This window comes from Copadichromis virginalis, linkage group LG20 (assembly GCF_057382275.1).
Source record: "Copadichromis virginalis isolate Kocher_CV1m ecotype Utaka linkage group LG20, C_Virginalis_male_GT1.1, whole genome shotgun sequence".
NCBI lineage: Eukaryota > Metazoa > Chordata > Actinopteri > Cichliformes > Cichlidae > Copadichromis > Copadichromis virginalis.
Genome location: NC_140637.1, coordinates 2,325,719 through 2,343,364, shown reverse-complemented (window position 1 = coordinate 2,343,364; position 17,646 = coordinate 2,325,719). Strand labels below are relative to the sequence as shown.

At 44.7% G+C, this 17,646-nt stretch overlaps 1 protein-coding gene across 1 annotated transcript in view; it reads left to right on the top strand.

Moving 5' to 3' along the window:
• Positions 1 to 17,646, top strand: part of rarga (retinoic acid receptor gamma a) — a 42,710-nt gene that overhangs the window by 12,556 nt on the left and 12,508 nt on the right. The window contains 1 exon segment of the mRNA XM_085442742.1: positions 913 to 1,279. Within this exon segment, the coding sequence (XP_085298868.1) occupies positions 1,111 to 1,279 (169 nt within the window). The 5' untranslated portion in view covers positions 913 to 1,110.

Here is a 17,646-nt window from a genome sequence, read left to right as displayed (position 1 = left end):
TTTCACCCCCCCTTTTTGCATTGAGAGTCGACAGAGGGGCATAACTGCAGCCTTGTCTGCACTTGAGCCTGACTTGTCTATGCCCACTGTGTGGTGTCAAAGTGACGAGAAGGCTGCAGGAGGCTACAGCCAAAATGACTCTGTGGGATGGGAGCCTGACCTCAAGAGAAGATAGTTGGAAGTGACAGCAGCAGTTAGCAATCAGTGGATCTCATTTTCCCTACTCATCGACCCCCCCTCCTCCCTTCTTCATGCTCTGGACCCCGTGTCTGGGCCCCTGGTCCTAGGGGAAAGAGGCAAAGAGGCAGGCTGCTGTGCTAGGCTGGCAGCAGGAACAGAGGAGCTCTTTATAATAGAGTTCTGGTGATTTAAATCATATGGTATAGCCTGGAATCACTGTAGAAGTCTGGAAGCTCTTCAAAACTGTACAAGAGCTCCCTCTCTCTCTCCCCCTCTCTTTTCCTCCTCCCTCCTTCCTTCCCACTCTTCACTGTTATAACTTTTTCCAAACTTCTTTCTTATTTTCTTTTCCCCTCACCCAGTCCCAGTTTTTTTCTTTTCTTTCTGGCTTTTCCCTCTCCGAGCCTACTCATTCTTTTTCTCTCTATCTGTTATGGTTCTCGCCATCTCATCCTTCCTCACTTCCTCTTTCCTTCCCATTCGCTCATACCTGTTGGTATGAAGTTTACACATCCTTCTCGCATTAAAACTGTGGATGAACTATTATCGGACCCAGATGGAATCAGAGTTGATGTGAGGTGAATCCTGTTTGTTGAATCTAGAGCAGATCTTAGCATCAAACAAAACACTAATCGTATCATCATGTTCATGCCAATCAAAAGCACTTATTCTTATATTTTATGTGAAATTAAATTAATAGGAAATTATTTACTCTTATCCTCTCATCTGCAGAAAAGAGACAGCAGGACTCTTCTAAAGTGGAGTCCACCTATCCTTCAGTACCTCCGAGGCCCCCTGTCGCCCATACGTTCTCCACGTCTTAAGACTCTTCGACGGACACACATCTCAGCCTTGTGGAGGATTCCAGGTGTCGAAAGAGCCGTTACCTTCAGCCAGCCGCCTGCTGTGGACCCTGGGTGATCCGTCGCCATGGCTACAAACAGGGAACAGCAGGTGGGTCACATGACCGGCTTCCCACCTGCTGTGTACCCCTTTCCCTTCAACTCCATGAGAAGCCACTCCCCCTTCGACCTGCTGGCCAACAGCAGCCTGTTTGGGAGATTTGGGGCTGACCTGCCCAAAGAGATGGCTGCTCTCTGTAAGTCATTTTCATTACTCTGTGTGTTTGTGCTTGACTTGCCTTTCCTCTCATTTTCCATCTCAGTTCCAAGAATGCATACGGCCATTACTTTATTTTTAGTCAGGTCGCATTAAACACCATCTACTGGAAAAGGGGAAATATGGCTTAATTTAAATTGCACTACATTATGTGTAATTTTGTGGAAATGGAAAACTTTAGCGTCTGTTTGTGATATAGGACCAGTGGTAGAAAAAAATCCCCCAAAGAGACCATGAGGAAAAAGTCTACTTTCATCAGTACAATGATTACTCTGCTCCTGTGGTTTCCTTATATGCTTTATGCTTGTAGATGGTGTGGTTATGACCGCAAGCTCTGGCTCTGGCTTCACGATGCGTGCGTGTATCCGTGCGCGTGTGCGTGCCTGGACCTCTCACAGAGCTTTTGTGAGGCAGATAATGCACAAGTCTGTAATTATAGACAAAACACATTGAATTATGTATTAAGTGATGAGTACTGAGCATCAAAATAGTTAAAATGAGTACTAATGCAGTTCAAACATTTGACTTGGACAGCGGTGACTGATCGTATAATTAAAATGAAAGGTGAGCTAGACACTGGACTTGATTCACAGCAGCGTTCCCCTGTCAACTGTGTACTTCTATGCTTGACCATAGGGGGCACTGTTACATTCTGAAGCGCTGAGACGGGGATGATGTATAGAGAACAGAGCACAAAGAGGAGATTGTTGGCAATCCAGAGTCTTTTTCTGTTGTGCAAAAACTAGCAAGATGAAACGCACGGTGCCGACGTACATTTTTCGTTGTTCAAAACACCTGCTTGTCTCAAAACCACTAATCAGCAACAGGATTCTAGGTCAGGGAGGATCCTTGTGTGGAACCACTGCGGTATAATTCACTGATGATAATAATGCCAGAAGAGAGAGCGAGAGAAAAGAATGAGCACTTTTGTTGAGGTTAAGCCATGAGGTAAAGGTAAGCAGAAGTTATTTGAAATCTGATCTGGGTGCAGTGTTAAAGGGGCGGCAGGTGGTGGTGGTGTGTGGTAGTGGAGGAGTAATAATGGGTGTGGGTGGCAACAGCTGAGCGCGGAGCCTGCCTGTGTGTGCAGCCCCCTACTCCCCCCACCACCACCGCAGCATGCCTGAGCACCTCTCCAGCCTTTCAGCCGTCAATCACTACCTCACCCCCTCTCTTCCTTCTCACTGCCACTGCCCACCTAATCCTCAAGGTATTTTCACAGAACCAGAGAGAGAGAGAGAGAGCGAGCACCTGGGGGTAATGTCCTGGTGTGGTGGAATCCAAGAACACACCCAGCAAAAACACACACACATATATATACACACAGGCAAACATGCACTCGGAGACACTCTTCCCTCTCAGTTTCTTTTGCTCTCTGTCTGGTTCTCTCTCATGAAGCCACACACACACACACACACACACACACACACACACACACACACACACACACACACACACACACACACACACACACACACACAGCAGTTCTTTCATCTAAAAACTAGAAACATACCCCTGACGCAGAATGAAATCCCACCACGCTGACAGATGGATTCTTTATGGTTTTTATGCTGGCATGACTTAAAACAAAAACAAGTATCAAAGCACAAACAGACGCAGGCAACCACATGCACTGGGGCTTCATACACGACTGCTTGTACTGACACATCCACGCTGGCAGTAGTATCGTTCGCAGGGGTTAAGGACTGCAGTTATTTGGTTTAAGCTTCGGGTCAGAGTGTGAGAAAAGCTGGGGACAAAGATCAAGTCAGGATCACAGTGACAGTTAGCTTCAATTTGTCGAGACTGACATGTTTTTTTAAGTGTCTCTATATTAACATAGCCGTGCTGGTTGAATGGTGTTTACTGTCACAATTTACTATTTCATTATGTTTACATTACGAGCTGCAGCTATTGCTTGAATGTCAAATAAATGCCTGTCAGTTGAATATTAAAAGAATTGCCTGCTGGACTAATTCTGCGTTTCACTGTACAAAAATACATCTTAGTTCAGTTTAAATGCTGGCAGCTCAGTGGAAAACTCTGTTGTTTTTTTTATCTGCTTTTAAAACATCCTATTGGTGTATCCCTTGACAAGGAATGTTACAAGTCATTTTGCTGACAGCAGTCTCATTCCCCGCTCTCTTAAATGTTAGTGGGGAAGACAAAGGGCCTCGGTTTGGACATTCCCCAGGCCCTCTTTTTCTTCTCCTTCTACTTCTTCAGGAGTTGACTTGACAGTCCTGCTCATTGTTGTCAGGCTTGTCTGTACGCCAGACTGAGAAAATACCTTTCACATAAAGGGAGTAGCACTGTGGAAATTTCACCGTGTATCTTTGTGTGTGTGTGTGCAGTCAGTAGCTCTTCATGCTTGCACAACTTCAGAGTTTTTTGCGTAATTGTTGTAAGAAAGGTACCCTGGGTGACACCTACCTTTTGTTTAGATGTGCACACTGTGCTGACCTGCCAGAGCACCTCCCATGGCGGTGCTCTGTCTTGGCACCAGAGTTCTTTGGAAATACCTGTTTTGCAAGGAGGTGGGAAGAGACAGAAGAGGGATGGGAAGGGGTGGGCCGACTGTGTTTGCACATGTCCGCATAGTAAGCTTTTCTTTTTGCTTAATGCATAAATGGAAGATCCAGAAAACCTCAGTGCCTCTCTTCAACCTGGGTGTGCTGCAGACTCCCACTGTAGCTGCTGATATCTGAATAAGCGTGCAATGGCGTTTGTTCATCTGTGAGAAGGTCTGATAGCTCTCTGCAGTGTGTTGCTGAGGCTGTTATCAGTTGATCCCTGTCATTACGGGAGCCTTTCAAACAAACAGTTGGAAGCCCATTAAGGCCTCTTATTATGTGATAACATCGTCACTGAGCCCTGAAACACCTCGCTAAGCTTTCACCAATCAGGGCCAGAGCGCTGGCCTCAGACTCAGCCGTGGGGATGTTTTGAAAAGCTAGTAGGTCTTTTCCTTCAGCCCACATGGCCTGGCCGAAAAATCTAAAGTCCTCTGCTGGGCTCAAACTTTCCATTCATACCATAATTTGTAGGGTTATGCTGAGTGATGAATACAGAAAACCCATGAGAGGCCCAGCTGTGAGCTGCATCACAGTGGGATGAAATCAAAAGCACTGTAATAATAGAATGGAATGAATAGCGTGTTGAAACCTGTGTAAAAGCTGGCTCACTTTGCTCTTTTGTGCCTCTGGTGGAGAGAAGGGCAATAGCAGTTCATTTAAAGTGTCTGTTAGACATGATGGACTCGTGCACCAGCATTAGCATACAAGCAGTGTGGAACATATGCATGGATCTGCGGTTGCACACACACACACACACACACACACACACATACATATGCAGTTCAACACAAAACATCTAGTTCGGCAGATTGTGAAAAAGGCCAAAATGTTCCAGCAAAACAAAAAAAACAAAAAAAAAAACACGCAGAGTGACATAATTAAAAACACTCTTTGCATACTTACACACACACACACACACACACACACACACACACACACACACACACACACACACACACACAGAAACAACATAAGGAGGTCATGTTGGCTTAGGGAGCTAAGGGAGTTGCGTAAAGGAGCCATTTTGGTGGGAAATGTGGTACGGCAGGGAACGTCAAAGCAAACCTTTAAATGGAGGCGAGGGACAAGGGAACGATGTCAGCTAGCAGAGTGAAGCTTTCTCCACTGGAGGTGAAGCAGAGCACAAACGGCACATTGAATCTCCATTTATTTTCATAAGGTTGAAGTGCTGGGTTTAAGCCTAGCCTTGGTGGTGTAGAGTAGGATTAGTAGGATTTGCCTCTGTGCACATGTGTATGCTAATGTGGGCATACTACATATCTGATGAAAGCAAGGGGCAGAGAAAAAGATGAAGTGATCTATGTATGGATATGAAAATGATGATTGCAGCCCCGCAACCCAATACTTCCTTGTAGGTACATATTTCCCTACACACACAGGAAAACCAAACGCTCATCTGTGTTTCTCATTGTTTGAACAGCTATAAATAATTGACATTACATTTTTTGCTATGTTGGGTGTCGGTTTAAAGGGAAAAACACAACACAAAATTTCCTCATTAGTAAGGCTCAACAGCTTAGGTCACAACATATCACTATAATGCTTTTGCTTGTATTCTACAGGAAGGATGACTAACCTTTCTTCTAAAAAAACATTCTCTCTTAAACATACACACATGATTTGATTGTGGTGTTTTATCAGCTTGGTCACAAGTTAGATGTTATATTGGGTTGAAGACTACAGCATATGATTCACATCATTTTCATCCACATGAAGCCTTTCTGTGGCTCCCCACTCCCACCCCCTCTGCTTGACCATTGTCGCTCTGGAAGAATCCATTCTCATCGGCATTGAAATGTTTCTTCGTGGATACAAACTCAAGTTTGTATTCATTTGCCGTGATCTTTCCTTTGAGTGGATCCAGACAAATTCCCATAAATTGTGTTTCTTCAAACACCAAATGAAAACCATGCAAGAAACAAATACCAGATCATTTAGGTCATTGAAAGTGAGCAGGTGGATGGATATACTGAACTACACTCATTTGCCAAAGACAATAATCTTAGTTTGGCTGCAGCTTCTGAATTGTGAAAGATGTACTTTATATTGTTTGGTAAAACCTCGACAGTAATAGAGTGAAAATCGGAACAATCAGATGACGAGTAAGTACTTTGCAACAGTGGAAAGGAAAAACTAATAATGTTAAATTTCTGCTACTACTACTAATAATAACAAAAATAATTTTTCTTGTGCTTGATCATCACACTAAGTCATTATTAGCTCTTCTTCTTTCTGACTCTGGTACTAAATGCCGTGAGTGTCAACACCTAAACAAAAAAAGCTCTCATATAGCTGTTTGCTCGCTGGCATCTCTGCTCCTGTGACCATGATAGCAAATTAGCAATGCAAGCACTGGACCATTTTGGACTATACTTGTGTGTGATGACAGCATGTGCAGCGCTGTTTGGCTTTGTCCTTCATCTGTCAGTGAGACTGAAGTCTATTGGCTGTAATAAACAACTCTGCATTGTGTGACATCCCTGCTTTTATCTCCCTAGGCGATCACAGGCCTCAAATGACAGGTGCTCCACTCCTTTTTGGCAATCAGTTGCACTTATTATTTTTTCACTAACGCTAGCCCTGATTCTGTAGTGCTGATTTTTTTGTGTAAAAAACGATCAGTTTTCCTGTAGACTCCTGGTGGAGCATAGGTCTGCAACAACACCGTAAAAAATGATAGTAAGTAGAATATCTGCTGCTCCATGATGATATCCACCTAAACCCCGCTGGCTTATGCACTTCAGAGTTCTCTCGCTCGGTTCCCTCTTTTCTCCTCTGCCTTTACCTTGGATTTCCTCTCATTATCCCACACTGCAAGTGGGAGCCAGATTGCCCTAAGTGCTGGAAACTTTCTGCAACTTTGCAGGACTTAAATGTGTGTGTGTGCATCTGAAAAGCCAGCAAAGGTTGCCGATAACAGAGGGACCACAAAGTGTACTACAGCTCTGACATGATGACAGATGAAGATAAACATGCTACTATCAAAAGTGGGAGGGTGCTGTTTTCAGACAGTCTTTGTGGGCACGTGCAGGATGAAAATTGCGCAATGGCGAGAGAGGAAGGCTGGCTTCTCTGAAGACGTGGGAGGGCACACAGGTCCAGGACGTGCCCATGAAAACAAGACGGGGGTTTGCATTTTTGGCCGAATCTCACTTTTTCTCACAAGAAAACATGGGTAGCAGAACATCATGACAGTGCAGAAAGAGCGAGAGAAAGAAGGAGGGAGAAAATGTGAAAAAGAAAGATGGCCACGAGTGTAAGACCTTAGCATGTGTCAGATCTTTGACTGGTGGAGCAATTGATGGATGAAATGGACAACAACACAAGGATTGCTCTTCTTTTTTGCCTGATGTTACTTTTTTAGTTTAAAAAAGAAGCTCTGCTCTGCTTACTGAACAACCCTTAATGGGATGTGTGCACTTTTAAGTGTGCGTGTTCTGCGTAACCTGAATCTGGCTGTGGTGGGAAGGCTTCCTGGGCTGGTGTTCAGTGTCTCTATCATCACCAGCAATCTGTTTCAGCATGTCCGCACGCTGCACACATGCCCACATCAGAAATGGAAAAGCTTTACATTCCTTTCAAAATGACTCTGTTGCGTTTAGTGCAAAGGCCTCTGTCTTTATTACCTCACACACGATTGCGTTGTTGACTGCTTGGCTAGAACCTGAATGACTGTATACAGAGGAAGTGGCAACAATGTGTTGTATACGTCTTATCTGTAATTGGCATCAGAGTGTCAGACAGTAGTAAAGCCTGACTGGGTTCCAGCACACGTGGAGCAGTAAGCAGACCAGATCCAGCTGACTGGATAAAATCGTGAGACACGCACATAAAATCGTAATTAAAAAAACAAAACCTATTTCAACATTTTAAACGTGTGCTCAGATTTGTTCTAATCGCTTAAATGAAACATGATTGAAAGCAGACGTCAACATGGAGTGGCCAGTGAGTTGGCAGCCACTGAAAATGAACCATTTCCAAAACCTGAAACAAAAGCAGAAACTTTGTCAACTAAAACAAATCACGCAGTCAGGAAAAAGTGGCCATAGGGAACTTGATGAAATGGGGAGAGTATTTGGAGAAATGGGGTGGGGGGGGGTATTATGGAGAGAGATGGAGAGACTTGTGAGCCAGTGAGTGAGGGAGAGAAGAAGGGAGGGCAGGATAAGTTTGGGGGAAAGTTAGTGGCCCAGTGGGGGTTTCTTCCAGAGTTCAGCCTCTCTGGCTGGGGAAGGAAGGGAAGGAGGGAGGGGAGAGAAGGGGAGGCAGGGACCAGCCTGGGTCAGCAGCAGTATGGAGTATGTGTAGATTAGATGTCTAAACTCACTCGGCAAACCCTCTGAAGCCCTGGAAGGCTCACAGCTCACAGTGTAGTTTGCCAATAACTGGAGAACCTGGAGTTGGTGGTCTGAATTATAGTCTCAAACACAGTAAAAAGAAATGTCAAAACCAGTGGAACCGGATAGGGTTCGTAAATCTCTAAAAACAAAAGAGTGTGAACACATGATATTTGAAATAGATTTTTTTGCAGCTTGTCAGCCCACAGAGCAGCCCTGGCAAACCGCGCTGATGTTACATAGAACATTTGAGCACCGGGGGATTAGCCAGTTCTTAGTTTCCAGGATGCTGTATGAAACTAGCAGCGAGGAAAAGAAAACAGGAAGGAGACGAAAGACGAGTGTGAGAAGAATGCTTGTGGATCATAAAAATGTGACTCTAGGCTGTGATGATTTAATCTGAAATGTATCCAGACCAAGACATTTTTTGAATTATTGTGAAAATGGGTGGAAAGCTAGAGAGAAGAAAAGTGCCCCCCCCCCTTTTTTTAACAACAAACTTCAGCTAAGCATTGGCATCTCTGATAGATGCCAGTTTGTTGTCCCCGTGTTGTATTCTTGCCATCATAAAGCTTTCACTGTATGACCTGACAGCTGTATGAAGAAGCACATAAAAACTACTGATGTTGTTTACTATTTGATGAAATAAAAAGAGCTATTAAACGTGCGTCAGTTTGCGAGATTGAGTGTGTGAATCTCAACTCACAGGTGTGTGTGTGTGTGTGTGTGTGTGTGTGTGTGTGTGTGTGTGTGTGTGTGTGTGTGTGTCTGTGTGTGTGCGTGTGTGCCAGCTTAAGAAAATAAACCTGAAGTCTCCATTGGAGGAATAGCTTTTAAACCAATAAACATAGTAATGAAAATCATTCAAAATAGCCAGAAATGTGAAAGCATGGTTTCTTTCATGAGACAGGAAAAAGAGTGAAGTGTTAGACAGAGGAGGAGGAGGGAGGAGGGAGGACGCTGTGTGTTTATGGAGAGCGTAGCCAGCAGCACAGATTGACAGGAAATGGTGTCTTTTTTGCCTGCTGGGCTGTACCACTTGTACTGCTTTGACAGGGGGAGATGAATGTGAGGAGCTCACAGACTGAAGCTATTCTATTATCATATATCTCCCATTGTATCACGCTGTTTGCTTTAGCCCAGCCAGAGTCCATCCCTCTGCTGAGCAACAGTTAGGACCAGTGTCAGGCTTTTTCATTGACCTCACACTGCCCATTGATTTCCTTTGATTCACTGCCACTCTCAGGGCACTGCAATTTTTTAAGCTGAATTGTTTTTTTTAATCAGTGCACAGAAAAACCATTGTTATAATGAAGGTTAAATGTGTAGGGTATACGTTTTAACTGTGAATCCACAACCACTAAAATATTCAGCTGCCACGAGGCTTTTTTACTGCATTAAAATCATTGCTTGAACAACCTGATCGACGCTGCTTCCTTGGATGTCTTTTGCTATTTCTACGTCGAGATATAAATCACAAGCAAGGTCAAGTAAACCTGTGAGAAGTGTGTCCAGCACATGGTGTGTTTGTATATTGGAGATATTTGTCTGTGTAAATGCACTGCGGGGATTGAGCAAGGCAGCCCTCATTCATCACTGTTAAAGCACTTCCAGAGGGAGCGACAGAAAGAACTGCCCATCCTCTGTTCCCTCAAACAGACAGAGGAGAGGGAGGGATTTACCCTGGCATCTGGTTTCTGGGTTCAGCCACAGCACAATGTTCTTTCTCTTTCTCTCTCTGGCTCTCTTTTTGACACACACATACACGCCCGGGCCAGTGGCTGGACTTTAATATGGTTATGATTAGAGACGGGGGCTCAGTGAAGGGAGGGAGGGGGAAAGGGGGTCTTATTTACTGCAGGGAACTGGGGGAGGTGCAATGTAAAGAAAGCCAGAGACAGGGACCAGATCTGAATGGAAGACGGTGGGGTTGGGGTAGGTGGGGGCACTGTTTGCATTTAGGGCTGAAATATGAAAAACAAAAAATCGTGTGTTCAAAAAAACAAACAAACAAACAAAAAAAAGCACAAGAAGAATGGGGAATAAAGTTTTGTGCTCCAGCCAGATCAGTTCTTACTCCAGTGCAGACTCTGCTGGACGGCCCCTTACACCTCCCCTCCTCCTGGGTTCCTCTCTCTCTGTCCCTCCCTCTCTGGCATTCTCTGTCTTTCTCTCCACCCCCTCTTGCAGCGTCATGCCAAAGCAGTTGGTTCACTCCGCCGTGTCTGGGGCTCAGCGAGAGCTGCGAGAGGCTGTTATTTAGGTCTGTTACAGCAGACTGGGAGCAGCTCACCCAGGGGCAGGGGGGAGAGGAGAGAGTCAGAGTCACGCTCAGCTCAGCCAGTCAGGAACCATATCTGCATTCCAGCTGAGAGGGAAAAAGGAAAACTCCAGCATCGAAAGGAAAAGACAGCAGAGAGAGAGTGACAGCGCGAGATAAGTGAAGGGAGGGAGAGGAAGGTAGTGAATCTAGATAGCTGTTGCTGCTGTGAGCTCTTGTCACTGCTTCAGTGAGTGACGTGAGCAGTGGAAGCAGGGTAGGACACAGGCAGGACTGAGGGCTCTCACTGATTTTTGCCGAGGGTGGGGGGTACCATGTTCGACTGTATGGAGGCTCTGGGAATGGGCCCCCGTCAGCTCTATGATGTCACCAGCCGTGGTGCATGCATGCTGCGGAAAGCGAACCCCTTTTTTGCCGGGTTGGACCCCTTTGCTTGGACGAGCACTGCCAGTGTTCAATGTAAGTGGCATCCTGTTTGGATTCTTCTATGACACAATCATGTTTCCCCCTCTCTTCTCACTCTCCTTTTCTTTCGGTCACTCCTTCCTTCATTTTCTCATTGCTGGCTTGTTTACCCCTCAGGGCTCGGCCAAGGGGGCTGCTGTCAGGGGCTACAGAGCAACACAGGAAAAGACAGAGACAATCCTCTCCTCCTCTCCTCTCCTCCTCTCCTCTCCTCTCCTCCTCTCCTCTCCTCTCCTAGCCCACAGCCAGTTTGAGCTGCTCAGCCATCTGAAAAAAATTCTCTGCTATGATATTATATGCACTGTGTGTTGGGTTTTTAAAAAATGTGCTTGTGTGTATTCGTCTGTGTGGTGAGTTTGTGAGTTTGAGCCCACAGAGTCAAGTTTCAGTAACAATGTTTGCCACCTGGGGTTTGACCTTGCCAGGTGCTGCATACTAGAAAAGGAAAAGGTTTTGGTGAGTGACAGGAAGAGATGACAGTGACGTGTCAGATGTACTCTATCTGGTTTATTGTCTATTCACAGCATGAGTTTAACACTAGAAGTGAGGTGTCTGATGAATTTCACATGAAAAGTTAATGACAAATGTTGCCTGTTTTTAATAATACAGTTAGTTAATAATAAGTTTTGCTGGGCCTGCTGCAGTCTTCATAGGTCAGAGGTTTGTTTATGCTGCTGGATACTAGATGGATAATGATATTCCTCCAGAGCCAAACAGCCATGAATTAGTAAGCGGATTAATTATTTAGCAGATAAATGTATGAATAAATAATAATACATACAAATCTCAAGAAAGCAGAGATATATTCTGGCCAACGTTCTCTTCTCTCTTTTGCTCGTTGCATCTATCCACTTCATTCCCCCCCCCCCCCCCCCCCCCCCCCTCCCTTCTTCTGCCGCTGACTTCAGACAAGGCTCTGACTCTAACAACAACTGGGGTCCATTTTCATCTACTTCCAGGGGGCTGCTACTGCTGTGAGAGAGTGTGTGAGAGTGGAAAGGAGTGGGGGTGTGGGGTGTGTATGCATGGTATGGTGGGAGAAGTGTGGAGGGAGCCAAGCCAGATATGACAGTGGAAAAACAATCAAGAATATAAGAGGAGCCGGAGCGATCAGATAAGCAGCTTAACTTTGCTCTCGATTTTTCAGAGCTGCTTGAAAGTGTTTTCAATTTTTTTTTCATGCTCTTCCGTTTGTTCGTCCTCCCTTCTTTTTTGTGCCTTTTTACTTCCTTGGGGGGGGGGGAGTCATCTGTCTTCATTAATCGTGAAGACACCAGCATTTCAGTGGCCGTCATGCACACTGGCTGAGCTTTAATGAAGACAGATGCCCTGTCAGTGGAGGCTGAGGCCAGAGGGGACTCCAGCCACGCCAGCCTGCTCTGCTTAGCTAGGGGAGCCCTGATGATAACAAGATGAGATTTGTTTATTTAATCAATCAGGCCTCTATGGTCCTTTCCTTTTAACCCATTCACACACATGCACACATTTAAAAATTAGGCCTCAGATTCCAGAAGTATATTTTTCTTTCAGGTCTTTGTTCCACACAATCAAAGTTAAAAAAAGGAAAGGGGAAAAAAAAGTCCAGGGACGCTGCCCTGAGGGTGAGAGATCTAAGTTAGCAGAGCAGAGCAAAGTGGCTGGTGTGGTGTACTGTTTCAAACCCAGTGTGCCCAATAACCTTTGTAAACAAAGCTGTCCTATCCCTGCACAAGGAGCCATAATGCCCCTCTTTACTGAAGCAGTTGCCTCCCATTGTCCTCATCAATGAAGCTGATGAATTGATGTTTGAGTCTGATATCTCATTAAGCCAGCCCAGCTGCACAACAGAGGGACCTGTCTGGCTCTTAATGCCACAGTCACACAAGCACGCACACTGCACACCAAAATAGCCACTGTGTTTGTAAAGCAAGTCACCTGGCCCTGGATTAATACAATAATATACTGTTGTCACACAGGTTTTTTTTTTTCCATTTGTAAAAAGAATTCAACTCTTTAGCAATGCTCTCTACAATGTGAGGATAAAAAAAAAACAAGGTTTAGCAGAAATGCAAAAACAGTTTTTCTCTGATAACCTGTGTGGAGAATGTGCAGAGAAAATGTTTGTCTGCCCTAAATCTTTCACAAAATGAGTATAACCTCCTCTCTTTGCAGTAAATCTTCAGCGGTGATAAGTGTCTCTGCTGTTGGCCATTAGCCAGGGACAATCAGAGGACTTAAAAGTGTGTGGTCAGTTTTCTTGTTTTTTTGTTCAGGAGTGGGAGACCTTAATGTCAGAGGTTAGGCAGAGGCTACAGCCTGGCCAATGTCAGATCTACTGCATGTGTGGTAAGCTCGTCAGCTTGCTGAAAAGGAGACTCTTTCAACCAGCTTGGCTTGTGTAATGCACTTAAGTGCCTTATGCCACAGAGCTGGTACTACATCTGAGCTGGCCTACACATAAGGATAATGGACACTGATTTAGTCGTACGTCAATGAGAACTGAATTAGTCAACTGCCAGGGAAGCCATTTGAGACAGCCTATGCCGACAAATCCCCTCTCTGTCAATGTTCATTTGCTTAGAAGAATGAGGCAATTACGTTTAGCAGTTCTCCAGGGTCAAAAGAAGGGAAAGTGTTTTTTCTCACCAAAGTACACTCTTAGCTCGATGTTTTTGAGCACACTTTGGATTGTAAGTCTAACAAACGGTATATATAAGAGCTGGACATGACAGTAACAGATTGCTTGAGCAATTTGTCACTATGTGTGTCTTCACACACACACACACACACGGGCGCACACGCTTCTTTGTTTTCCCTTAATGTGCTGTTCAAATGTGAATTGAGGGGCTAATTGAAATGGGGGGTATAGATCTCGGCAGCAGCGGTAGAGAAATAAGAGCTTCCTGTGACCGCTGGCACATTCTGGCCCGATCATTTTCTCCCTGATAGAAGTCTGCAGTTATTTCATTATAATTACAAAAGATTCAATTAAAAGATTAGAATGCCTGAGGGGGCAGGGCTGGAAATAGATGGTGGTATGTTGGTTAGTGGGTGATGTGTGTGTTTGTGTGTTGGAGAGAAAGAGGGAGAGTACTTACACTTCTAATCATTGTCACTAACGTCACGTGTTTATATCGCTGATTTTCTCAAGATAATGTCAAAACAATGTGCTCAACTTTAAAGGAATAAGCCAGTCCAGGGTCAATGAGTTGTAATTGATATGAAGGAGCGAACAAACGTTAAGCAGGCTGCAACTAAATTAACTTTTTAAACAAAAAAAAACATTAAGCTAGAAATGTGAAAAAAACTGGCATCAAAGAAAAGTCTGTTTTTGGTTTTTGATCGCAAGCTTTAATTATAAAAAGTACCTCATTTAAAGTGCACTCTAAACTGTCAGGCCTGCACTACAGTGTAATAGGCTCTAAATTATTTATTAATGTGTTGAGGAATACAGTGTCCTGCGTGATATAATACAGTAGCTCAAGCAGCTGCAGTAGTCCTTGTTTTGTAGTAAATAATACATAGCATCAGAGCCAAGATGGTTATTAAATAAAATCGCAGGCCTGTTGGTTCATTCTAACCTTACAACAGTTTATGTTACATGTTATATTACGCTGTGGAAATCATTTTAATAGGGTGAAGCCATTTTTGGTGTCAGACCTGCTGGGCTGCAGTATCACACCACCTTGTTCACAGATCTCTGTCAGCCCTGCAGTAATAGCTGAGCCCATTAATAGGCAGTGCTGTCTATAAATAAACAGATTCAATCCTAGCAGTTGCTTCAAGTTTTTTCCACAGAGCCCCCTCCTGTGCGTGGTTTGACTTATGCATAAATCAGAGCGTGTTAACCTATGCTTGTGTGTGTGGTGCCTGTATGCGGACTCCTCTGATCAATGTATGTTCAAGTTTACGTGTCCACTTGGCTGCTGTTGGGCACCCAGACTGCTGTGTCAAAAGCAGAGACGGACAGTGTGCCAAGCTGGATTCCTCAGGCCTGTGCTGGAATCTGGCTCCGCTCTAACAGCAGTTTATAGCCCCTCAGCAGCGTCAGTCGCACCGCTGTAAATAAAACTCGTCAACCGAATGTGAGTCCTTGAAAGGGCTGTTTTTGTTTTCCTGTCCGTCGTGTTTAAACAGTATTTCACAAGAGCGAGTACTCTGAAATTTTACGTGGACTCGTGACGAGCTGACGATTTGTGGATCGCAGCACGATAAACGTGACTGTTATGAGGCAACTGGGCTAGCAGTTTGCGTGAGCTCCAGATCAGTATAAAATCTGGACTTTTGTGAGTTCTTTCACAATAGTTTGCTGGTCCCAGAGGTATTGTGGCTGCCCACCCTAACACCCGTGTCTGGCTGCTGCTATTGTAGCTGTTTACTGAGAACAGCTCTTTGCCTGCCAGGCACATTTTCTGTTGCACAAAGGCGTGGACATTTGGCAAACTATGCATACTTACGTGCGTGTGTGTGCTGTATTAGTGCATGCACCTGAAAGAGTTTATTTCACTGGTGAGCATGTGATGTACCACTGCACAAGCATGTTTGTTTATAGCATAGAAGAGTGTGCATGTAAGCTGAGAGCTGTGTGTGAGCTGGCTGTGGAACGAGCAGTTCTGTTACCAGCGTGTTATTGACTGACGGCTTGGCTCGAGTGTTGCTACGGGCTCGGCGTTAGAAGAAGTGGAGCCCTCGTATAGCCAAGTCGGGTCTAGAAACCCAGACGAGTCCAACTGTCCTCCTCCTGTGTATGTGTGAATGGGTTGTGTTTACGCAGCCGACAGCGTTTGGCAGGGAGTGGTGAGCGGCTGGTGTAGTACAGCTATTATCTGGGCTCAGGGGTGGAGAGAGATGGATGAGGACTTGGCCTGGAGTGGGTGGAAGGAGGGGAGGACCGAGGGGAGGGAGGGAGGCAAATTGGTGTTGTTTTTCCCTTTGACATTAGTCAAATTCTGCCAGTGCGCATATGTGCAACTGACATGACCATCCTTCTGGAAATGGTGCATGAGTTCATTTGTGTACACTTGCATTAGCTTGTATTGTTTGTGTTCCTTGTGGGTGTATTTTGCTGTAAGGAGGAACAGGTGTGTGTGCGTGTAAGCTGGCATGCCTGTAATTGTGAGCCTAGCTGACAGTTTGGGACTTTTTACAGAAAGAAGATGAATGCCAGTGGAGAAATTAACAGATGTCTGTTTGAGTGCGTGTGCGTTTACGAGTGCACATGAAACCAGGTTATTGGAAGAAATCAGGTTAAACCAGGAAACAGGAGAATGTGTTCACATTGTCAGAACTTTACATACAGCTGGTCAGTAATCAGATTTCTCTGCTCTGTTGTGTTTTTTAACTAATACCGTCACACTATACAGTTTCTCCTCTTGTCTCTCAGTATTAGGAATAATCTGCCTGTTAGCTGCTCTGACTTATTCATTGTAGCTTTGTTTTTAGGCAGATTTAGGATATTTATACTTTGGATAAAAGAACAGTTTCAGCATTCATCTTTTCTTTCATCCCACTGTATTGCCTTTCCAGTGCTGCGTTTCCTGTTCCCCGTTCCCTCTTTGGCACGCACACTTGTAATATCCCTGTTAATCCTGTTAATCCATTTAAGTGTAAACTAGAGTCTGCAAAATAAGGTTTCATTCAAAATCAGGTTACTCCAGAAAAAGAACTACTACCAGGTTACTAAAGTAATGTTAACACACTTACTGTTTCTCTGGGCCCCTAGAGTCAACGTTTTGCTCTAAATCTGACACAAGAAGTGCATTCTCACCTAGACACGTGAGTATTTAGTATTTAGTATTTAGTATTTATTTATTTATTGTCATTGTCAAGAACAATGAAATTGCGTTTGGGGCTTCCATACAACCCCCAAAAAAAGAAGAAAATAATAAATACCCCTTAAAACCCAAGTGTACATATTTAACCCAGTGTGACTCCAATGCAATAAGACAATCCTTAGCAATAATGTTCGTAGAAATTCAGACAAAGACCTGAGAAACATGACAAAATACAACAATGCAACCCATTCAATATTATTGTACTGTGAGATATGATATCAGATATGATAGTTATCTATTTAAGAAAGAGGGGGGGGGCAGGAGGGGGAAGAGAATAAAGATATGATGCACCAATGCAGACCAGTTCATTGCTATTAAGAAGTTGGATATGGTTATTGTCCGTGAGAGGGGGGCAGAGAGTTCAGGAGCCTCACAGCCTGTGGATACAGGCTGTTGGCCAGTCTGGATGTTCTGGCCTGTATAGACCTGTACCTTCTCCCTGAGGGCAGCAGATGGAAAAGGTGGCGCGCAGGGTGATGTTGGTCCCGCAGGATACTGTGCACCCTCCTCAGACAGCGAGTGGGGAAGATATTACTGATCTCTGGCAGACTTGTTCCAATAATTCTGCCAGCTTCTTTCACCACCCGCTGGAGTGCTTGCTGATTGGCCTTGGTGCAGCTGGGGAACCACACTAGAAATCCATACGTCAGAACGCTGCTGATGGCACAGTTGTAGAAGTTCAACATCAGAGATCTGGGAATGTGTGCGCTCCGCAGTCTCCTCAGGTAGTAGAGGCGCTGTTGGGCCTTCCGTGCAACTGAGGTGATATGGTTGCCCCAGGACAGGTCCTCGGTCACAGTTACCCCCAAGAATTTAAAACTGCTCACCCTCTCCACCGCCTCACTGCCAATGAA